This window comes from Drosophila innubila (assembly GCF_004354385.1).
Source record: "Drosophila innubila isolate TH190305 chromosome 3L unlocalized genomic scaffold, UK_Dinn_1.0 0_D_3L, whole genome shotgun sequence".
NCBI classification, from domain to species: Eukaryota; Metazoa; Arthropoda; class Insecta; order Diptera; family Drosophilidae; genus Drosophila; species Drosophila innubila.
This window is the reverse complement of record NW_022995376.1, coordinates 22,335,247-22,360,678: the sequence shown is the minus strand read 5'-3', so window position 1 is coordinate 22,360,678 and position 25,432 is coordinate 22,335,247. Positions and strand designations below refer to the sequence as shown.

Sequence of the window (25,432 nt, the reverse complement as noted above, 5' to 3'; positions counted from 1 at the left end):
GGGAGACAATAAAGAAAGTCTCTACAACAACTACAACAAGTTCGACTCTGACGCTGCCTCACAAAGCGCAGCTGCCACTTAAGTTAATTCCAAATTATATTAAAAACTTTCAGTCGCTCTTCTTTGACTCGCACTTTCATTATCTGGCCAACAAAGCAAAAGGGGGAAAATATGAAAAATTGCATAAAGAGTAGTACACTCTTCATATACAATTACAAGTACATGTACTTCTTCTCTTAGTTAGATTTAGTTACTCGCTGCATGCAATTTAGCTCTGGATTCAAGACCTGGATACATATTTGCATTGTGCAGCGACTCTAGCTTGTTGCTGCTGCGGAATGGTAAAATATGCTGCGCTTTTGGGCCAGCTCTGGTTTTACTTTACTCTTTGCTTCATTTGCAAGGATATGCCAAGATTTGGCGCTTAATTTGGCGTACTTTGTTAAGGTTTCGCCCCACTTTGCTGTCCGCCAGAAGTTAAACTAGTAGAGCAAAAGATCTCAGCTGTAAAAGACCCTGTAATTATTCTGCAAAGATAAACACTAGCAAAAAAACTAGTCGGAAAGGCAATAGTCAAATTCCCGACCATAGGATACCTGTTACTTATTTTAATATACATAAAAGTACTTTAAAGAAATTACTTGTATTACTTTAAAAACATTAACTCGCCATAACTGCCGTTCGACTTGTTCGATCTTGATGCAATTCAGTGGGATAAAAGATATACGTTAATTACCACAAAAAACGTATTATCTTAAAAACTGTTTCGCGATTTGTGTGCCAAGTTTGGTTACTCTATCTCTTATAGTCTCTGAGATTATTTTTATTCATACAGAGCTGAAATGTATTTATATTTTAATGGAGGGGAGATAGAAATCTGCCTGTTTGTTAAATTCTTTATACTTTATAAATACAGGGTCTAAAACTGCAACGTGACACAGAGGCGCCCATTTAATTTGCTCAAGTTGCAGGAAAGAGGAATCTCTTTCCCTTCTTCCTAATCCGTTAAAAGGGTAAATAAACAAAGGGAGTGACAGCCACTGGTTGAGTCGCAGCCCAACATTGATTTACCCTACCTCCATTCCGACGTAACCTGAACAGAGTTGCGATACTTGGACTCATTCGCTGGATTGCACACTTGACTGACCTGGCTAAAATTCGCTGAATGTTTAGCTAAGGGTCGGGTCAGGCTATAGGTTGCAGCGACTGCCTCACCTGCTTTCTGTATAAATGGGCAAACTTAAAGTGCTCTAAATTATCATTTTCATATTTTCTTTTTTTCTTTCGTTTTTGTTGGCGCACATTTCTTTTAATGAGTTTTCGGGTCTCTTTCCATTCCATACCAAATGAAGTACACTCCAAATATTATTAAGAAAACGAATTTGTTGTTGTGGTTGTTGGAGGGTCATTAATTTGAATATGAATATTCTAAGCATATTTGTGTAGTAAATTCCCATTCAAACCGTAAAGATAGCGAAATTGCGACCAAAATGTCCAGCAAAATATCATTAAATGCAATTTATTGAAAATATGTTGAAAGAAATGTAGATAATAAAGAGGTTGTTTTTTTAACTTTTTCTGCTCTTCATAAAATGCAAAGAGATAATTTGAAAGATATAAATCATTTCTTAGTAATAATTTCTACCAGTCTCTCAAATTTGTAAAGAATTCGGAAAACCAAGAGCTTAATTAAAGAACAAAGACATAATATTCAAGTTTTGTGTTATTCGGAAATATTCGGCTAGAAGTCGTAAAGGAATAATATATATAAAATCCAAAACCTTTATTAATAAGTTCAACCTTCAAATGAACTGCACTTATGTCAATTTACAGGCAAAATTAACCGTAATATACCCTTTTTAAACAACGAAGAGAATACTTAAGGACCAAAGCATTTTGCAGCTATTAAAATGATGAAATTAAAAATAATATTTTTTCATTTTCGTGCGAAATGCATAAAAAATTTTAATAGTCAGTCGAAAAGTATGCAGTAAATAAATGAGAGTGAGAGTACGACGGCAATGCAGTTGCAGCGCTGCTGACGTCGCTGCTTGCGTTGCTGCCACGGTGTGACCCAATAAAAAAATTATGCCAAACGAAAGCGAAAAACCGAACGGAAAAATGGCAAAACGGTAAATGGCGAAGGACATGGGGAAGGAGTAGTGGTATTAAAAGGGGCAGGAGAAGTGTAGAGGACGACCCTGTTAATTTTACAGCTGGCAGCGAACGACGGAAATGAGCGTGTGAGTGAGATAAACGCTAAAGAAGCATAGAGCATATGCATGAAAGGTGGGAGGTGATTTGGATAAAGCAGTGTGTAGGGAAGGAAGGGGGGGTCTGTTCAATATGCACACTCAGCACTTATGAGATATTAAGTTGAAAACTTTTGCCACAAACTCGAGTTAAATTGAGCAAAATAATGCGGTCAATTTATAACGAGCCGAATCGTTGCATGGATTGAGAGAAGTCATTGGTGCGGGTTTTTTTTTTTGGATTGGGGCAGCTGCATATTCAATATGGATAGTGACCGAACTGCATATGTGTACGTATGTAAAAGAGGAGGTGTACAAGTGTGTGTGTGACAGTGCCATTATGCCACAGCACTTGCCACAACGAGGGCCAGTGTCACAGGGAGCTTAAACAAAAGGAAGTGGTCGGGCTGCTACTTTGTCAGTTTTGCTTCTTGGCTGAAGGGAGGGGATTGAAGGGAATACGGGTTGGATGACTGCGGATGTGCGGGTGTCATTTGACTCCTTCTCTCGCTTTTTCTCTCTCTCTCTTTCTCTTTCTCTTTTGTCGTTTTGGTTGCACGCAAGTTTGCAAAATTGTGGCAACGAGCTGCCGCCTGCAATGCTGGCTCAATTTATAAGGTTAAAATTATTATGGCTGAGTTTTGTACGGAAGTACTCGTATTTGGGCACGTTCTTTAGAGGGAGAACGACGACCTGCTATTAAAAGTGCAAGTGGCTTACTCGGCTATTGGCAAATGACCCAATTTATAAGCCGCATTCCGGTCAGCGACATGGACATGACTTCATTTCTCAATTTCACTGACATTCGACTTTCGCTTTTCAATGTGCAGATAGTGTAAGAATAAAAATTGAAATAAATAAATTATTAAAAAGGCAACGGCAACACAAGAATTTTTAAGTTTTCGAATCTTTGTTACTTTAAACGTTCAAATTATTTGTTAAGAGATTTGATAATGCTTATAACTTTTTAAATTCAATTAAGTATATTCATTGCTCAACTTAAAAAAAACGACAATTACAAACTTTATTTATAAATATATTGAACTGTTAAATAAATTGATGGCAGCTGGTTTTCTGACTCCAGAAAAAGAAATCTCTTGGATTATATAAACAGCGACGTAAGAATCGGTTCTTTTCAGAATTAATTTTCTTAATAAAATTAATTGTAGCATACTTTTCAGGGCAACGCGACTTATTAAAATAAAGGTATATGAAATAAAAAACATTAAAGCTCCAAAAATATGTCAGATAATGTTTTTTTTTTTTTTTTTTATTAAATTTTTATAAATGTAACATTTTAACTATTATACTGCTACCATATGGCAGCTTAAGCTAGTTTTACATCAGAGACAAAAAAATAGTGACTACAATTACATAATAACAATTACAGTGAAATATACAATTCGGATATTACATTAAACTCGTTTGAGTATATCATATTTACATTTTTTACAACAGTTGTCTACGACAGGACTCTGGTGGGCAGATCCTGTGGGTGATATGTCAAATAATGTAATGCGCAAGAAATATCCTTATAATAAATAGGGTATACCAAATTCAAGTATATTATTTGTAGCATACTTATTGGGGCAACTCGAAAACTCGCTGAATGCTTTCTTGTTCTTGGTATCGTTTCCTTCGAGCTGCTGCTTCCAGCGATCTACTCCAGAAAACATTGTGCTATTTATCTTGTGCTCTTTAATTTCTATTCATTGCCCCTGGCCGAGAAATCTGTGGGAAAACTAAAACTTGCCAACACGTTATGCAGCTCAAATTAATTACGCATGAAATTGCAATTAATTGGTTTAGCAAGTTTTGCCCAAGTTTATTTTAAAGTTTCCGCACAAAGCCCCAAAAAGTGCGCAAAGAGTTTAAGCACTTGGATAAACAAAAACTCGCTTCGTAGCTGAAGAACATAACAAGAACTACACTCATAAAAATAATGGACTTAAACAAAATAGGTTTGCTTTAAAACCAAGAAGTTTTTGCATAAATATAGATACACATCTTGAGTGTAAGTCACTCAAAATAAGACGAAATATTTATTAAGACAATAAAAAATTATTTCATATGCAAGACCACAAATATAAGAGCAAGATTAAAACTTTTTATTTTGATAAAAACTTTTCTATATTATAAACCAATGTTCTTGATATTTTACGACAGCAAGCTCTATTTTCTTTTTTTTAATAGTTGTCTTTTATTATTCATATTCATGTAAATATGTATAATTTCTTCCAATTTAATTAAATGAACAATTTAATGGGTTTTAGATTTTTAGTGTAATAGTTTTAGTTTTCTTTAAGAATTGTATGGACTATAGAAATCTCATTTTGCTCAGTGTAAGACTAGGAATTGGAGCAGGAGTAGGACAAGGAAAGAAGAGGGAAACTGACGGCAAGTAAACAGATAAACTGCGCTAAAATCTTGCAAAAACAAAAACATCAACAAAAAACAAACAGAGACAGATAGAGAAGCAGAAAGAGAGAAAAAGAATGAGAGCGAAAGAGAGCGAGCGTAGACAGGCAAAACAATGGCGCAGGCAGCGGTAATAAAAATGGCGCACAAGTTCAACCACGTGGCTCGTGGCACGTGAGTCCGAGAGCCCAGAAATGTTTATTTAGCTCTTACGAGGGTATAAGTGTGAGTGTGTGTGTGTGTTGTAGGCCAGGCTGCACAACCAAAGCACAAACAACAACAACACAACAATAATAATAATAACAAGACCAACAACAAGAACAACTCGTGGGAAAACTACAACGACGCTGTCACAGTAACCTAGATAATGCACAAATTTCAACCCAAAATGTGCCACTTTCGCTTTGACCCAGAGCCCAGTGTCAACGAAGGGCGCGTTCGACCGGCAGCAGCTGCAGGGTCAATGTGGATCGGTGGCCGATGGGCGGTGGGTGGTGGGCGTGGACAAGGAGCAAGCTGAAAAGCCATATAAGAAATCATTCTTGAAATATTATCCTTCTCGTACATTGCGGTTAAAGTGCGCAGCCGAAGGAGCCCAGCACAACAAAATTGCAGCCATGCGTCACACACACACACACACACACATGCATACTGTATGTGTTGGTGTGTAATACATGCAGCGTTGTCATGTCTGCTGTCTGCCTCTAACAAATGGTTTGATTTTCAGCTTAAGCTTCGACCAAAAAACCCCTTTTCCCCCCCACTGTGACCCCTTGATGGTCCGACATTGTAGTCGGGTCAAGTTAAACATGCCACCTTTGGGAAATTTTTGAAATGACAGCAATTTATTTAGACGTTTTAGCCTTTGTGTATATACAGCACATTTAGGCCCGATTCTGCATGCCTTGAAACCAAATATTTAATTTCAACCGCATTCGCGTTGTTGACATTCAACTTGGTTTCAACTTTCATGTCAAAGTGCTCGTGCTTACGCATAAATAACTTTCGTTTTTGCCTTTGAACTCGATCTCGGCATTTGTGTGTTTCCAGTTGAAAGATTAGCTAAAATTAAGTGCCAATAACGATTCTCTTGATCGGTATCTTAATTGGCAACTGGTTGACGCTTAAGCTTTAAAAGTTGGTTAAACAGCGATTTTCAATATATACACTCAGAAAAAAAAACAAGATATTCGAACTTAAGCAGACCATTTTCAAGTACAAACGGTCTTAAAAGCTGTTCTAAAGTTGAGAGCAAAAATCTTATTAAAAGTTCGGTTTTCGCAAGTAGGGAAATCTTAAAATGAGACTTTTTGGGGATTCTTTAAGTACAATTTGGGTTTGATTCGAGTCTGAAAAAATTGAAAACATACTACTTTAGGTTACCAAAAATCTTGAACTAAACCCAAAATGTACTTGTTTCTAGTACAAAACATTGTCATAATTAATTAATTTTAATCATAAAACATACACTAATATGTGTACTGAAATAAAGCAAAATAAATACCATTAAATACCATTTAATTATGGTAAATTTTCCCAATTTGCGACCTTTCGGAATAGTTGCTGATTTTACAATTTTTTACGCTAGATCCAGTTGAGAATTTTAAGGTACGTAAACTAGTTTAGCACAAATAACTCACTTGTTTCTGGCGGTAACTTTACGAGACTCACGGATTATACACTTGCCATATATATTCTGACTAAGTTTGGAGAAAATCGGACTTATATTTCGGATAGCTGCCATAGTAATGTGAAGTCAGAATTCTTAATTTAAGATCGATTCATACTTAATTCATGATAAATATTTAAGAACGAAACGGTATAAATTCAAGTACGGTCGTACCTAATATTAGGATGACATATTTTTCTGAGTTTATATGTACTTAAAAAGTGGGTATTGTAATTGTTCCAAAAAATGTTCAAGGTCTTCTTTTAATGGTGCAGAAATTACTTAACTATAAAAGATATTAGTAAAACAAAAACAAAGCAGCAAATGCGCAGATTCAACTCGAGGCGCTAAACACAAATAGCTTGTCTATCCGCAAATATTGTCGTAGACTTTCAGCTGTTGTGTTTTTATACAAAAAAAAAAAAAAAGATTTATTTTTTTAAATAGTTTTTTTTTTTTGGCTTGTGTTTTGTCTTTCATTTCCTGAAGTATTTTTTTTTTCTCAGCAGGCGATTACAATTAATTATGCAAAGTGTGACCTAATCTAACAGGAAAAGGACCCGTCATATTCATGAGCTTAGGGTTGGGTCAAATGCGACGTTGACTTAACCTTTTCTAATGACCTTATAAACGTGCTAAAAATAAACAATTTGTGTCGCTTTTTAGCTTCCGTTGTTGTTGTTGCTACTTGTTATTGTTTTTTGAAGCTTTGCGTGCATATTTTGTATATATATTTAGTCAGAGCCTCGTGACACTTGACGTGCATATACTTTATACAGTTTTGTCCTTAGGGATCTTCTCTGATTTGGGTTGAAAATTAGTAAAACTTCGACCTTTTGGCCTTTTGTTCTTAACCCTTTCCGGTAAGTGTTTAAGCCAAAGCTACAACTGAAAGCTCATTAATATGCATTCAAATGATAATAGGAAATCCTGTTTATTTTAGGACTTAAACTGGATTTAGCGTTAAGCCCTTGAATTTTTCAAACGAAATATCTATTATCATAATGCTTAACCTTAAATAAGCTGCGACAACTTTGGCCAAAATGTCACCAAAGTGGCTAAAACCACACTGACCACTTAAGGCTCTGTCTACTGACAACTGAACTTGTCAGCTGCATTATATTTTTGGCCAATGCCTTTAGACAGGCCAGAACTCAAATGAGTCAACAGTTTGTGGCCAGGTTTTTTCGAGTTTTTGTCAAATGTTTGCGTTAGAATCTGTTCATAGGGTTAACAGGGTAAGTTGGTCGATTGGCCCCTACAGTGCGACTTGGCTAGACTCCAAAGCCTAAGAGGAGGGGTTAAGGGGAACGTGCAACACTCAGCAGCAAGTCGAGCAGAATTTATTGTGTTTGTTGTACAGAATTAAATAAAAATTGAATTATGTTTATATCCGCCAGTTGCTGTGTTATTGTTGGCGCTATAATAACGCGCATTGTGTCGCGCTTTCTCTGTCTGTCTGTGTGTGTGTCTGTCGCGATGACACCATGTCGCTGTGGGTCTGTCTGCAGATTCCCCATCTCCCCCTCTCAGTATCTTTGCCGTCTCACTTCGAGTGTTTTTCATTTTGCATAATAAATTGCATTTTCCATGCCAGTGAGTCGCTCTTTCGCTTTCTCCCCTGTCTTCGCTCCTCTCTTGGCACTCTGGGGGAAAAAAGAGTTTGTTCTTTTTTTTTTAAGGATATGCGTCCCAGTCGTCGTTCTTGGCTTGTATTTACCACGTGCTCTGCTGCTTTGACTCTTTTGCTCTTTTTACGGGCATCTGTTGGCGCTGTTTTGCATTAATCTCATTTCATTGCCCTCGTCCAGGTCACCTCGTAGCCCCTCTTGGGCCCTTTCAAAAGCACTACTAAGGCTTTGCATCTGGGCACGACATACACTAAACGTAAACTTCATCTCCTGGCTGCCTTCTGGTTCCTCTGTGTCTCAGTGTTCATCGCCAACGTCACCTCATCGTCTACAGCTGTTTCCGCTTGCACGCGCTAAATCAATTTACTCTTTAAGCTCCTCTCGCTTGCTTCTTCCCCTTCTCTTTTACTTTCCGCTGACAACCAACAGCGACGAACTTGTGGTGCACACCTTTTTAGCTTTTGCCAAAGATGCAAAATCTGCTTCTACTCCTCATGCCACTATTCATCCTGCTCCTGCTGATACTCCTCCTCCTCCTCCTGCACTTTCTCCACCTCACGCTGCTCCACCTTATGCATCTCTAACACCTCTTTCTCCTTCTCATCATTCCACCTACTCCTCACACCTGTCCGCTCGTCACTCACTTTTAACGTGAGTGGTGCATACCTGCTGTTAAATGATTTTCATGAGTTTAACGAAGTGGCTGTCGTTCTGGGTGAGCACAGCCTCAATCTCTCAGAAACCTCAATAACAACTACAGCAATCAACACAGGCAAATCGTGCAAAACGACCCTTAAATATCCTCTACACTGCACCCAGCAAAAAATGCAGTAAAATTTTTATATTTACACTTTGATTTAACTATTTTGTTAAATATGGATTGAGTGATAAAAAACAAAAAATTCGAATTTATTAAATTTAAACATATTTCATACAATACTTTAAATTTGGTTTTGCTTAATTTGAGTATTTAAATAAGCAATCATTTAAACAAGTTTCTAAAATCAAGAATATTTTTTCTTAATAAGGCAAAAAAGTAAATTAAATACTGTAACAATCAAGATTTAAATTTAATATTTTGCTAACAAAACTAAGAGCTGTCGTCTAAGAAATGCATCGAGACTGTAATTCTTTTTTTTTATCTGTGTAATATCCTTAAGAATTCTTCAATATGTACAATGAAGTATTTGCAATCATCATTTGCTAAAGTTTCGAAACTGTGTCTAATTCAACGTTAAATACAAACGACAAGTATGATATTTATAACAAACTTTTTTCTATGATTATAACTTGCTGTATCCCTTTTGAAAAATAATATAATAATCACTTGTACTCATTTTACGTTTCAATAGCTGAAAACAATAACTGTGGACAAGTGAAAAATAGTTTTATTCATAATCGGTGTGATTATAAATGGTATAACAATGCTCATAAAGGGTATCTTTATTGTGATGAGTATGTTGCGTTTAGGATAGAATGTCGTTGCTTTATTCATGTCGCTGATTTCGGCCCTTTTCTTTGATGATGCTCATATAGAAAACAGCAATGCTAAATGAAAAAGTCCCTTCAAATCCCCACTGTTGTTGCCTTTGTTGTTGTTGTTTCTGTTTACTTTTTTTGCGACTATTTGTGTGGCGGGCACAATAGATTTTTGAGTGTTGGCACTTTGTTTTACAATTTTATTGCGCAAATGTTCGAGCAAAAAGCAGCATCATCAGCACCAACAACAACAACAACAACGAGCGCCATAAAAAGTGAGGAGCTTGCTTTACAGAGTTGCGCATTTTTTGTTCAAGCTGTCTCCCTCTCTTTTTCTATTTATCTCTTTCGCTGTGTGATGATTATGTCCAGTGTTGTCATATTAACTATTTTGTAGCTATATTGGCTAGTTTAAAACTGCAATCGCTAGAAAATATTAAGCTATTTTACAAGCTAATAATTTGTCTATTTAAAAAATATGTTTCGACTCTATCATATTGTCAAATAATATTTCTATTATTAAAGATATACGTAACTCCAGGCGAGCAAAAAGAGTATAGGAAAAATTTTATGAAATACATTTTGAATTACATTGTGTTACGCCTATCTTTATTTAGTCAGTTGTGAAAATAAATTTAGAAAATAAAATGCCTTTCAAAATGTTTAATGTTATTTTCTTCTTAAGGTTGTATATAAATATTACAATTTATATGAAGTTCTTAAATTTATATGAACGCAAGATATGATCTTAAAAAATGTTTTGCTTCAATATCACATTGCCCAAAAATTATTTTTAAATAAGAACATGCTATAAAATAATAAAAAATTGTTATTTAATATAAGCAAATCGATATATTTTTTTTTGGCTGTTATTTTTTTTATGAACAAAGTAGCTATTTTAGCTCTTGAAATGCCGGCAACACTGTTTTTGCTGCTCCGTTGTGCGTCGATGTGTCTATGTTTATGTTCGCAGGCTGCGGCGCGTGCCAAAATTGGTTAAACGTGAGTGGCACTCGTGTTTAGGCCACGCGCGTTTAGGCCAAGCAAATGGTCGTTAATCATGACCCGCCTGCTGCCCTTTAGAGTTTGGCGTTTAATCAGGCAAATGGCCAGCAGCAGTCGAATTATTGGCATGACCAAACTCGTTAGTAGCTTAAATTTGGCCAAGTAATGCAAAATTTTGCAGACACAAAACTCAAACAAAGCCTGTCAACAACACTAAGAACAACAAGTTGTAGAACAAAAGGCGCTGGTCCATTGTAGCAGCAGCATGGGTATGAGTACGAGTATCAGTATGAGTGTGAGTACGAGTGTGAGTATGAGGACTTATACCAGCTGGCAAACAAACAAGCTTGCAGACAAACAAGCGTAGAAATCTGCATGGGAGCCAGTTGACAAATGGCGCTTTTGTGCCCCTTCCACATAATGCCCCTCACAGCTGGGCCCCTGTATTCATTGTTACCCCTCACCTCCCTGCCTACCACCCTCCCTTCCATCTTGCTGCAGTGCTAACACATGTTTGTGTCAGTCTGCCATGCATCAGAGACAGACACACTGCGCTGCTCATAAAACTAAATTTCTAAACAATCTGCGTTTGGCAATCTTAGAGAAGCGCAGTCGCTGCCTCAGTCGCAGTCGCCGTCGGCGTCAGCGTTGCTGCGCAACTTTATTGAAATGTTTGGCAGTTTTTCGTGTCGTGCTCAATTTGTGTCACACTAACAGAGACACACACACACACACACACAAGAGACTATTACATAGCTTTGCAATTTTGATTTTGGCAATTTTGCCATTGCATACTTTTTGGGGCTGCTACTGCAGTTGCATGTAAAACAAAGTTTTTGATTATGGCATAAAAGTGTGCCATGTGCAACACACACACATGCAGAGAGTGTGTGTATGATATTGGCAATTCATTGATTTCTGATTGAAATTTAATTGAATCATAATTCAATATTTCCAGAAAAAAAACACCAACAAATTAAATCGAGAGTTGAAATCAGGTATCACAGATAAGTGTTATGAGCTCAGGAAAAATCGAATCAAAACAATTATCTTAATGATTGGAAAAATTCCGGCTATGCATTGTTTGTTTAAATATTTATTTTATTTTTTTAATATTCATAAAATAAGTCCTTTTTAATAAATAATAAATTAAAGTGAAAAATAATTAAAATTGCTATTTTTATTTTAAATCTGATTTCTAATTTTTTTTATTGCAAAAATAATGTAAAATTGTATTAAATCGTAACGTTTCTATTAAAAATCGATAGTAAAGCATTGAAGCATGAAAAATATGTGTACGGTCTTATAAATTTAAGTATATTTTTATGCAATGCCCAGTCGGGATCAAACTTGATGCCAAATCGATGATAAATAAAAGCTGTTAGAAGCAATAATCCAAAGTATAACGGCCAAACAAGTCGTTTGTAAAAACCTTCAAGAAATTCGTGCGTGAGTGTGGAGGCGTGGCATTTGGTTGGTCTTTTTGGGCAGAGTAAAAGATAAACCAATAGTCATCAGTTTGTATACGTACACATTTGCACATAATAGCTATGGACTCATAAGCAACTGTGTGTGTGTGTGTGGGTTTATAGTAGAAAATATGTTAGATACTTTAGTAAGTAAATCAAAAATATTTCAGGGCGTTAGCAGCCGATTAAGCAATAAAATGTTATCTACTGTACAAAGAAAACAGCTTTTAATCTTTAGTGTTCACTGTAGCGTATACAACAAAGAACTTATTGGTATTTTATATTTATCATTCAAGAAAAACAATATATGTTTCTATTATTTTGTAAATGTCCATCTTTTTGTGCTTTGAAAAATATTTATTTCCTTTTACATTTTGTTTCTAACAAAATATTAAACTAGTAATAAAGTTACTGAGAGTGTTTTTCATAGCAACTTAGTAAAATAATTTTTTCCATTATCATATCTTATATGAAATTTAGTAGGTTTATATTATATTAAATTTTATATTTATAAAAGTTGAAACTCGATAGTAAGAAAGTAGCTAAGCAATTTTGTGGTTTCATTCTTGTCAAATTTAATGTAGTTTTAAAATATTTATCAATTAGTTAAGGAATCTGTAAATCAATTAATGGAATTATGATATGAATTTTGAATACTCAACAATATGAAATACTAATTTCTTGTCAGTCTCTAAATGGCTTTGTAGTCACAATTTGTAGTTTGTTGGTTTAATCAAAAGCATTTATTATGAATTTTCATTTGTGGGCTGTCAGAGAATTCCAAAATTGTTTTATTCTAAAGGATTTGCTGGTTAGAAATAAACAATGACAGCGTTTCCAAATTAACGGTGGATGTGATAAGAAATTGGACCACAATTATGCAAAGTTGGCAGAAACGGAAAGCGGAAAGCTAATGGCATTTAATTTAATGCGCTTCAATGGGCAATTGTGAAAATGAACATCTGCAAATAGAAAATGGAAATCCAAGGAGAAAAGCGAACTGAATAGCTTCCCCCTTACAACAGTTCATCAGCAGAAATAGTTGAATAGTTTTCGAGCAGACAAACTGAAACTGAAATGGACAAACAATAGTTGGCATCTGATGCCAAATGGACGGGAATTTAGAAATTAAAGCAAAACAATGCGCAAAGATTAACAACAGATACCAGCAAACACTCACACACACACGCTTAGCAAACACACACAATACACATTCGAAATTCGAACGCGACACAATGTATAAAATTCGCTATTTTACGACAATGGCAGCTTTAGTTTTATTTTCTTTATACCCTGCTATCGTACATATTGGAAGAACATGTTAAAATGTATTGAGCTCTGAGCAGAAAATACTAAGCCTTCAAACTGAATAATATGGTTTTTATTGCCCTTTGCAAATAAGTAAAATGACTGTAAAATAATGTTGTACGTTGAGTATATTCTGAATCTTTAAAATTTATAGGACACCAAGAAAGGAAATTATATTGATGATAAAATAAAACAGATAAACTTGGTAAAGTTTATATCAGATAAATACATCCCTTAAAAAATAAGAAAAATAATAAAATGTTCCATAATAAGTCAGTTTTATATATATTTATTTATGGAAATAAAACAGGCAAAATAAGTTTTCTCTAATAGAGTACATTTTAGTCGTGGACTTTCGCATGCTTTGTCTTTTGTTTGTTTCTATTCCAAGAGCAGAGGAATAAAATGTGCGACAATACGTGGACCAAACGCTGATGGCAACGACGATGATGACCATGGCAATGCCGAGAAAATCGTCGTCGGCGGCGGCGGCGTCGACGTCGAAAACGATTACAACGACAACAAAAGCAGTCTAAGGATGTGTGCTGTGTTACATTAACGGAATTGAACGCCATGTTGTCGGATGCGAAGGAAATGTTCGTGTTGTTTCAAACGGAATTGTTGCAAATATGTTTTCATATTTTAGTATTTCTTTGATTTTAGTTTTTGCTAGACATGCAGGCTGTATTTTGTGCATAGAAAAGTGTAGTAAAAGGTTATAAGGTTAAAAGGGTAAGAGGTTTTTACCAACACACATATCAACTTACTTTCCATGTGTTTTCTCAACATATTTTCTTGGATATTGCGAAAAAGAAATTATTTAAATTAAAGTTAAACTTAAACGCTCTGAATTTATATTAAATTTTGCTGCTTAGATGCTACACTTCGTCATTTATCAGAGCCCATCAGACATAAAAAAATAATACAAATAAAATAGCAACTACAAATAATGTTTCCTAAAAGTTCTACTGTATCGTAAAATATTCAAAATAATTTCTACTTAATTATTTAATGATTTATTAATTTTTATTAATAATTTAATTATAACTAATAATAGATAATTTAATAATGTTGTAATTTAAAAAGGCTATTATGTATGAAAAATAGATTTAGAAAATGTTCGAGAAATATTTATTACTCAGGATTATCATTTATTGGTTAAAAATTTAATAATAAATTATGTATTGTGTATTTGATTAATAATAATTTGTTTATTGATAATATGCCTAATTCTATATTTATTTTTAAATGATTTAATCCTCATTTTTGCTCATTAAATGATGAAGTTATCTTACATAAATGGAAACTGCTTTTGGCTTTGAACTTTAGCTAAAGATTCTAGGAAAATGTTAAGCCCCATCCACAAGTCGATTGGGGATTCATATTGAATGCATAACCTGACGAGTACTCGATTACTTGGTATCATTGTCCACACCGTGGTTACACTGCTGTTGTTGTTTCTGTTGATTATCACAACAGCAAGATATCGACATATACAGTCAGGGAACCTCGCTTGCAACACTTAACAGCGACAACAACTTGAACTGCCTCGCACTTCGCACACACACATTTACAGGGCACATACCTACATATATTTACGAGTATTTGTGTGTGTGTGTATGATTCTCTGTTTCTCTCTCTCTCTGTGTATTTGTTTGTTTAATAAGTGGGAGGTGTTGGTAAATGGGCGTGAGGCGTGTTGCGTAAATGAATGAGCGCAGTCGAGCAGCGTGTGAGTCTCGCCCAGAGTCTGAGTCTGAGTCTGAGTTGGACGCGTGGCAGTGAGTGCACTTGAGTGAGTTTGCATGTGTGCGAGTGTGCCTGCCTGAATGTTAAGTGTACTCACCATGCATGCGTATGAGTAATGGTAACCGATGCGAAAGTGCCGGCCAGCTCCTCGTAGGTAGAGAGGCGTCAGTGTTGCCAACTACTCGCTATAAAAACATTACAAACCGAACTGAAAAAAAAATACATAAATAGAATACAGAAAAATATAGCACTAACCGATTAAAATTGGTAACTGAAACACTAACCGAAATAAGCATTTTTTAATATGTATCCCTTTTTGATAGTAATATTCTTATTTTAAAGATCTTTACTTAAATTTAAACATTTATTTGTTCAACATAAACATATTTATAACTCTTCTACTAATAAATATTTTGAATTTTTATTTGTTATGAACCAAAACTATATATCCGATAAACCGCATATCGTAACTGACACCGACATTCGTTTCGGTTTCTTTAAAGTTTTAAATGTTACAGGAATATTTTCGGTATGCCTAACCAACATTGACTGATTGTATTTAAATATCAAAAACATAGTTGACTACTTTTTTTCAAATTTACAGTCCAAGCCACAAAAATAAAGTTATTTATTTACAGTAAAATAAACCAATAATTTAAATTAAAAACATTTTTTTTCAATGTAAAATAAATTGTTGTCAGTCTTTTTTTCTTTAATTTTATCATGGCCAAATTAATTTTAAAAATATTAGATCTACCCAAAAAATGGCTAAATCGGCAACACTGAGAGGCGTAAATGGTAAAGAGAGTCGAAGTGGGAATAGGTGGGAGGAGAGGGGAAGTGGGAGCAATAATGTGACTCTCACTGTGGGTAGCATCAAGTGCACTGTGGTGTTCAAGCACTTGATGTATTACAAAATATGCGAAGCATACGCAACCGCAACCGCAATTACAATGTCAGTTGCCCCTTGACTGTAAATGAAACTAATGTTTGTGATGCTGTCCCTGTCTCTTTCTATCTGTGTGTTCGTCTCTATCTGTCTGTTTGTTGTTATTTAATAATGCAAACATGTGCGCGATCCGCTGTTGTCTTTGTTTTATTACATTAATAAACATTAAATTGGCATATTGTTTGCATATGTGGCCAACACACACGCAAACACATACAAACACACACATACAGTGATAACTATGTCATGTGCTCTTCTTCTTCCGCTTGGCTGTAGCCTCTATTGAATTGCCGTAAGTGGCCATTTATTTACATATTTGCGTTGAACGGCGCCGCGCTTTTGCCAAGTGCCTCTTCAACCTTGCTGCCCCCCACCCCCCTTCCTCGCCCGCCCCTTTGCTGCTGTTGTTTTATTGTTATTATTTTGCCACACATTTGGATGGGTTTGTTGTTACGGCCACTTTCTGTCATTCTGTGCAATTTATGAGTTTATCGAGCGACAAGAGACAGAGGGGTTTTCAACATAGACAAACTCACATTTGAATTGTGCAATCGTTTTGTGCCTCTAATTGACACTTCTCATGGATTGCATTTAATTGTTGTTCGTTGCTGTTTTATTTGTATTTTTGTGTTTTTTTTTTATTGTTAATTGTTAATTGTTGTGTGTGCATTGAAGCTCTGAAGGAGTCGCAATCATTACCATCTTAATTGCAGCTCAATTTGCATAAACTCTGCGTGACAGCTTCCCAAGCATCCACTTAAGGAACGACATGCGCCTAATTAACGTAGTTTACTCATGGCAGAAGAATCTCTGCTCTTTCTCTCTCTCTCAGTCTCTTTCTCGGTTCTCGATGTTGTTGTTTTGTTGGTTTGCTAGTTTATGGCATTTCTACGCTGCGTCTGTTTGCCATAAGATAACATTTGCAGCGAGAGAGAGAAAGAGAGCGGAAACATTTGTACCCCGGTGCGTATGCTTAACTTTATTAGCGCCAAATTATCTATGCGAGGATGCAGCGAATAAGCGCATTAAACGAATACTCGCAAAACGAATGGGTATTTGCTTGGATTATGTATGTGTTTGTGTGTGTCAACTTAATGCGTTTAATTTATGGACTCTTAGATTAGGTGCCGGCAATTGAAACATTTAGGTGGGAGGCAAGTGTGATACAGGTATTAATATGTATAGGTATTATATAGATAGCATTCTCTAATTATCATGATTAAAAGATGAGCTTTATATTTTGAAAAAACATTATTAATGTATAAATAAGAATTTTACAGCAGATTACACTTAAAATATTTGTAATATTATCATAATTTCAACAGTTTCTTCTATCTGTTCTGTGATGATTTAAATTTTATATATTAATGTTAATTGCCAATTTATTTCTTACTTCTGTTTTGAATGCAAGTTAATTTTTCTTTTATGAATTGCTATTAGTTGACAAAAATAATTAAAGTAAATATATTAATAGCAAATATAAAGTTTAAAATTTAATTCAATTAATCAATTAAAGGTAATCGTGAAAATAATCGTACAGCATATAAAAGATAATTACCTTTTTTTTAGGGATGAAACTTGGTTAATTAAATTTGTAAAGAGTATATATTTTCAATTAACTAACTCTCAATACCGAAGTCAAGATATTTGCCAAAAGTTTACCTCGCATTATGAGCATTAATTATAACTGGCTGTCAATAACAGTTGGTTGCTATGAATAATTGCAGCAAAACTCACTTAAATTGCCCTTTCACAAAAAATACAAAGCATGCAAATTGACAGGAGAAGGGAGAAAGCAGAGAATGGAATTCAAATATAATAGAAACATTAAAGAATCGTTTTCGTTTCCTCTCTCTCTGCCAGTTTGTATGCGCGCCAACTGGAATTCTTTTTGGCACTTTTGCAAAAGTTCTTAATCAAAACAACTTAATGATTATATTTGCTTTCACCCGCTCTCAATGTGTAATTCTTAAAACGTTCTTCGCTCTCTTTCTTTTGCAGAAAAGGCAGCTGTCTGTACCGATTTTAACTACTTCACGGAATTCCTGGACTGTCTTTGGAGGCGCCAGTCAACGCGTAGCGCGAATAATTGAATCATAAAAGATAGACGGAGACGGACGAACAAATCGGAGCCAAGTTTGGTAGCAGGAAATGTTAACAAAGCCAAGCAAATAATTGTTGTAGAGCGCACGGAGCAAGGACGACAGCACGGCAAGGAAGGGGGAAGGCAGGATTGGAGGAAAGGAGGTAGGAGCTGAGAAATGACAGTCGCGCTGCTTTAATTAAAGCTGCCGCGCGGAGGAGGCGCGTGGAGCTAGCGACTGGCCAAAAAAGGAAGAAGGAAAAAAATAGGAAAAAGTAAAAGAAGAAATTATAGAAAGGAAAAGGAAATTGAAACGAAATGTGGCTGATGCCGCTGTGGACTGTGAACAACAGAACAAAGTGGACGAAATTGCTTTTGGAACTGAACGAGCGTTTACCGGACAGCAGACATATATTTTGATTACATTTACCTTCTCTACAACAACAGACACGCAACTGAAATATTAGCCAAAAAGCAAACTGAAGCAACTGAAGCAACTGAAACAGCAAACAAAGTGGGAAGAATTCATCAAAGACCCAAAAACAAGTACGCGACCAGAGGAAAGTTTTGCCGGCAAGAACTGCAAGATCAAGCTTGAGCTATTTTGAATTTGATGCATGAAGTAGCCGAGAGGAGAGGAAAGGAGGCACTTAGTTTGCATGCTTGAGGCATTGGAAGGAGCCAACGCCCATCAACAGCTACACATGAACACGCTGCTTTGACAGGACGAGCACACGAGGAGGAGGACGAAGACGACGACGACACCGGCACCGGCACAGTTTCGTCAACTGCAGGAGCAAGCAAGCAAAGTGTTGTCAGCTTCAGGCCATATCAACGCAACGTGGCAGGCGTTCATTTCCCCCCGCCCGCACAGCATTGCACTGCATTCCCCAACACACACACACACACTCACACACACATCCCAGCAGCTGCTGTTGTCACTTTCGGAACGAGTTGAACCCACAACACACACACACAATCATCTGGATCCCATACCAAACCAAGTCAAAGCAGCAGCAATAGCAGCATCATCCACATCCAATCCCAATGAATCTGCTGTGCTGCTGTTGTTGCAGTAATATGGCACCAAACCAACGCGTCACACGCAAATGGGAACTGTTCGCCGGACGCAATAAATTCTACTGCGATGGATTGCTAATGTCCGCACCACACACGGGTGTCTTCTACTTGACGTGCATCCTGATTACTGGCACCAGTGCCCTCTTCTTTGCCTTCGAGTGAGTATCCCATGTTCCGTATATCGTACATCGTATACCGGATATCCTATTCCCATTTGCCTGCCACACTGTGGTAAATTACAAATTGCGAGTTTGAGTTTCTTCTCTCTTTTCGATTCTCATTTGCTTCCCAGACTGTGGTTGCATTGTTTGCAAAATGAATACGTTGCTAATTAAGCATTGCAGCATAGCAATGCCATGCCCCATGCCACGCCCCTTTTGGCCGACTACGTTTCCAATTACGCCCACATTAATGGTCACTCACCAGTCACAGTGACCAAGCTCAGTCAGTCGCTGGACATGTCCAATGGCAAGTAATTATTGCTGTGCAACGTAGCGTATGCGTAATGCTTGGACGAGCAAAGGATTTGCTTTTCCTCATCCTTTTCGTAACGTTGCCACATTGCATGTTTTTCGGCTTGGTTTCTCTGTGGTTTAAACTTACATATCTCCATGCTGATACCATAGGAGATTGCAAGTAGTGACAGCTTTTGATTTGTTCATTTATCGCATGACTTTAAATGGAAAAGGAAAGAAGAAGAATTTCGGCCATTTCTGATCCTATTGTTGCAACAGGCATATCGGATTTACAGTCTTTGTTGTTGATACTAAAATCTATTTAATATGCTCAAATTAGTCATACTTTTATTTAAAATTATCAGATTTATTAAAATGTGTCATTTAAACAGTAAGACTAAGACTAAGACCTGTTACTCAGTAACTAAAAAAGCAAGTCTCCAAATTCGGTAGACACTTTCTGACACATAACTCCATGGAATATATTATTTTTAATCGTCAATAATACCACTTCATCGCATCAAGATCGGATATATAAAGCTGTAGCTTTTAAGCAAACCGAATCTATGCAGTATTTTTTATTCCGTTGGATTTTTTAATTAATGAATTATTTTATTATTATTATTTATTTTAAGTTATTATTTTATGTGTTAAATTCATTACAATTGTTATATTTAATGCAAAAAGATCGTATGGTAAAGGATTCTTCTTGAGCGTCCTCTCTTGCTAATTATTAAATTAAAATATTATTTATTTATTTGTACATTTCTTAATCAAAGTTTTCTATTTTAAACGAAATAGTTTAATACTCAAAAAAAAAATAAAGTCATAGCTCCAGATTCCTTTGCTAGGATGATTTCTCAATCAAATTTTATGTCCTGTCTGAGCTATTATCCTGTCAGGTAAACTCAATTATCCATCAAGCGACTAATTTAACTAATTGACTAATTTAATGACAAGTTGCCAAGAGCAACGAACCTTTCACTAAAACACGGTTTGTTTCTATTAGAACTTGACACGCAAGCTTTAAATAACTGGAGAGTAAAATCCACTTTAATTAAGAAAATAATTTATATAAAATAAAATCCCCCTTGAATGAGTATAAACAATTTCTAGTCTCGTTACAAAGCAAATAAATAAAATACAAATACCACAAATGTTTAGTTTTCGATTGCAATGTATATTTTGTTCAACATGGCGTATACGCAATGTGCTATGGCAAATAACGTATACGTCACGTAGCACAAATACAAATAGAGCAAAAGCCGTAAGGTAATGTTCACATGTGCTCGCTTTTACAAATGTATTTGTAAATATTTGTGTATGTGTGAAAGCTGCATAATGATCCGATTTTTTCAACAGAGCACGATTAGAAAAAATTATGCTGAACATTTTCTGCCCGAATCGTTTCAACACGCCGCCAAAGAAATTGCATGTGTGTGTCTCACACACAAATGCACACACATAAAGAAAAAAGGAATTGCAATTCACGTCTGGTTGTTGCTATCGTTGTTTTTGTTGTTATGGTTACTACCTTAAACTTGCTACCCAAATTTATGCGCTGCCGAAAAGCTAGCGTCGACGGTTACTGCAACGTCGGCTGCACGACACCATTTTGATACCCTGTGCCAATTGAAAATAGGTGGGAAAGGGTGGATTAGCTTTTATTAAATTAATGCTACAGCTTAAATTAGGCATATATGTTCTTTTAAAGTAAATAAATTCTTGATCCTTGGGGAGGATAAAGCTGAAAGCAAGCAAATAAAAAAAGAAAAAAAAAGATGTAGAAGTTACAAATTAATTCGTATTCAATATTGCTAAACATTTTTTAATTTTATTCGATTACGATAAGATGGATCTTGAAAATAACTACTGAAAGAAATTTCAATATATTATTTTAATTTAATAATCTAATATTTAAGGTTCTTAATCTTATTTCCGTAGCAGTAATTAATTTATTTTCGAATATGATACTTAAAGTAACTAAAGGAGTAACTGAAAAGTAATATTGCCCATTTTTAACGATAACAAAAAATAAACTAAAAAATTACAGCAGCAGCAGCTTTATGAGCTTTAAATCCAGTTAAATATTTATATAATTTTAAAAATTAAAGTAAAAAAGATCTGCATCTTTTTGCGCTTGAAATTCATTAAAATTTTATTTAAACTGTTGTGGATACAAAAATATTTTTTTTTTAGTGAAATAATTTTGGTATTGGCAATTGTTAAAATTGTTAGTTGGTCACAGAGTATCTCAAAGTCGGGCGCTCTTGCTTGTGCAGCCTTGGATTCTATCTATTGCTTACCTTCTATAAGCGCACAATTGAGGCAGGTGAGGAAACGTGGGAAACCTATGGGCATTTCAATATCTCCTATGCTTGCAACTGTAGCTGCTGCTGTTGCCACTTGCGGGACACACACTGAGGCAGCTTCCGCTGCAGCAACAGAGCCCGTGGGCTATGGCCAAATTGTATTCTGCTCAACGCGCTCGCAATGCAATGCAAAATCGCTAAAAGGGAGAACACAATGGCAATGCGCTGGCTTCCTTTTTATGTGGCATTGTCAGCGATTTACCAGCTGAATGTGAGGAAAACATTTTTTGAATGCTTTTTCCCGTTGTGTCAGCGGTAAATCGGGGGGAGGAAACAGGTAAACGGGAGTGGGAAGCACATTGTCATGACAAATGTATTTAACTATTTTCGTTTAGTTTTGCATTAGACTGTCCCCAAAATGCAGCTGGCAATTCAAAGCTGAGCTCTAGGGCTTGTCACACATTATTTTCATTATGCTCAGGTTGTCTCTTGTGTCCTGTCAACGCAACGCAATTGTGAATGTCCTGGATATGCTGCTTGCTATTCACAAATCGTTGGCACGCACGTTGCTCCCACCATAATGCGAGAGTGTGAGTTGAGGGGACAACTTCATTGTGTACCCACAAAAACCTGCCCCAATCTCAATTCCGTTGGGTGCTTACACATGCTTCGTGGCGCTGTTTTATTATATTCGGCGCCTGGTCGACGCTCAATGTAATTCCCTTGTTGCATATTTGTGCGGGCGAATGCATTTGGGGCATTGCCAAAACTCCAGCTACATTTGCATGCAACTTTGAGCAAACTCAACTAAATCTCCCTAAATTTCCACTTGCTTTAAGAGGCAATGCCACTTTAACTCAAGCCATTTATGAGTCCTTTAAAGGCTGTCATTTCAATATTTACTTTTCTTTGAAAAATGTGAAACTCTAAAATTCACTGAGAAAACGTAAAATCAAAAACTTGACTTACGCGGTTGCGATTTTCATTTAATTTAGCTCGATTATTTTTTTTGACGAGTTAATTAAATTGAGTTTCATGGAAAATTGACAACTCTAGTCTAGTCAATTAATTTATTTTCCATCCCTGTCCATTTTATCCATACTCTCCCTTGACACTTTTTTTGAAAATCTCAAACTGTCATAAATTTATCAAATCTTAATAGATTCCCTTGCCAAATGCCAATTTCATCATTACCTACATTGATTGTATTTATAATTTGATTTTGTATCAAAATTAAAAAAATCGATTTCTTTCCATTACTGTCCACTTATTTCACAATTTGCCCTTTAAAATTTAAAAAAAAGCTTCAAACTGCCAAAGCGACGTCAAATCTTAATCAATTTCCTTGTGGAATGCCAATTTTGTCATTACATCGCCTCTACGTGTACATTGGTTCTTCTTCATTAAAATTTTTTTTATTCGCTACTTTTTTTCAAAAGGTAATTTTGTAACGAATTGTAATTTGTTTCGAATTTTAATATATCTTTCTTCCTATTTATAATACATAGCAGGAAGACTCACTTAGCTTACCGAGCTCTCTACGTTATTTTAAAATTGCCTTTCAGAAGTTTGGTTTGTTGTAGAATTTCGAATACACTTTTAATGTCGACTCCAATTTTTCGCCAATTTTTAAACTTATCATTTACATTAATTTCTTGAATATCTTCTGTATTCTCATTCCTATAAATAGATGAAAAGAGCCCTAATCTATTGACACAGTTTTTAAACAGAAGGAAATGCACTTTTCATTTATTCCAATCTGCAAATATGCAAATTTGTTGTCATATTTTAATTATTTCAACGTTCTCTCTTTTTTTCTCATTTGCAGCTGTCCGTTTTTGGCGACTCGCATTAATCCGGTGATTCCCATCGTGGGAGCGGTTCTTTACTTCTTCACAATGAGTTCCCTGCTGCGCACAACCTTCACGGATCCAGGCGTCATACCGCGTGCCTCCAATGATGAGGCTGCCTATATTGAAAAGCAAATTGGTGAGTATACAAAAATAAAGAGAAAGAGGGAAAGAGAGAAAGAGGAAAAGAGAGAAAAATATAGAGTCCGCTGTCAAAGAGTGGAATGTGGGCAAGGTCGTTTGCCTGTTGAATGGCTCACAGACACAGACAGCGGTATTCATATATGTATACATATACATTTAAATATGTATGTATATTTGTTTTCACTTCATTAAGTTGGCGAGTGTTTGTATCTGTATCCGTATCTGTGTCTGTGTCTGTGTCTGTGTGTTTGTGGGCGCATATAAAAAGTAATGAGCATGGCCTGACATGGAAAGCTGTATGGAAATCATCAAAGGCAAACGCTGCGTTGCCTTTACCCTAATGAGTTGTTTTTGTTATTGTTGTTGCTGCTGCCGTTGAAAAATATTTAAAATGAGAAAACTTTTTGCTCTTTCCCTTTACTTGCATGTTGCTGTTGCTGTTGCTGATGCTGCATTTCCGGCGTCAACGCGCACAACCGGTTCCGTTTTGAACATTTCATGCCGCCTTCACTACACACCGCACCACACCACACCACACAGAAGTGCCAAACTCGCTGAACAGCCCCACATACCGACCGCCACCCAGGACCAAGGAGGTGCTCGTCAAGGGGCAGACGGTCAAGCTGAAATATTGTTTCACCTGTAAAATCTTTCGACCGCCGCGCGCCTCGCATTGCAGCCTGTGTGACAATTGCGTGGATCGCTTTGATCACCACTGTCCCTGGGTAAGTTGCCACCTCCACCTCCCCTCCCCTTCATCCCACTGATACGTCTCCCTCTGTGTGCTGTGTGCCCTGACATTGAGCTGCCAGAGCCGCAAATGTGGGCCACACTGAAAAAGAAAATAAAACAACTTTTGCTTTTGCATCGCCCTGCGGCACTGTCGCTGACTTTAACCCAATTTCTACAGCAACCGCTGAGGTTGCTAATTTCTTAGCAAAAATAATTTCAGCAGAGCGCACAGCGCGTTCGGAATGGAAAGCAAAAAGGCCACACGGCCACAGTGACAACAAACCAGCGCAACAGCACCAGCCCCAACAACCCCATCATATTCACATTCAAATTCAACCAAACGCCCCGTCGACAACTAACCAATTTTAGTTTTTTTTCTTACCACATACCCTGTATCAATTATAGTGCACAAATACGCATAGGCACTTTAAGAAAATAGATAATAAATAAATAATATTCATGCATTAAAAATAACAAAAAAAAAAGTAGAAAATAACTATGTATAAAATAAAAAAACAAATAAAAAGGGATAAACAAATTAGGGAAGAAAATACTAAAAACATAGTCGAAAAATGAGAAATACTTTAATTTGGCTTTAATTCTAGCTTGAATTCTAGCAAAATATTAAACAATCGTAGAATGAACAGGCCTGACGAGAGGAGGGTCAGACGGGGCAAATGCCCGGGTACCGGAGAAATTAAGGGGGCCGAGTGCGGAAGGCAAAATTTTTTCAAACGAAAATAGGAGAACGATTGGGGGTGGAATTATGAATTTTTAAGTGCGATAAAAAATTTAAACATTGGTTTTAAAATTCATTTTTCAGTCTCATTTAGAAGAACATACCACA

At 36.1% G+C, this 25,432-nt stretch overlaps 1 protein-coding gene across 3 annotated transcripts in view; it reads left to right on the top strand.

Annotated features, from left to right (window-relative positions):
• Positions 1-25,432, top strand: part of LOC117788819 (palmitoyltransferase app) — a 65,180-nt gene that overhangs the window by 28,998 nt on the left and 10,750 nt on the right. For all 3 annotated transcript variants that reach the window (XM_034627693.1, XM_034627694.1, XM_034627692.1), the window contains 3 exons: positions 17,931-19,250; positions 23,688-23,848; positions 24,394-24,578. In XM_034627693.1, coding sequence (XP_034483584.1) covers positions 19,060-19,250; positions 23,688-23,848; positions 24,394-24,578 — 537 coding nt within the window. In that variant the 5' untranslated portion in view covers positions 17,931-19,059. The remainder of the gene's footprint in view (positions 1-17,930; positions 19,251-23,687; positions 23,849-24,393; positions 24,579-25,432) is intronic.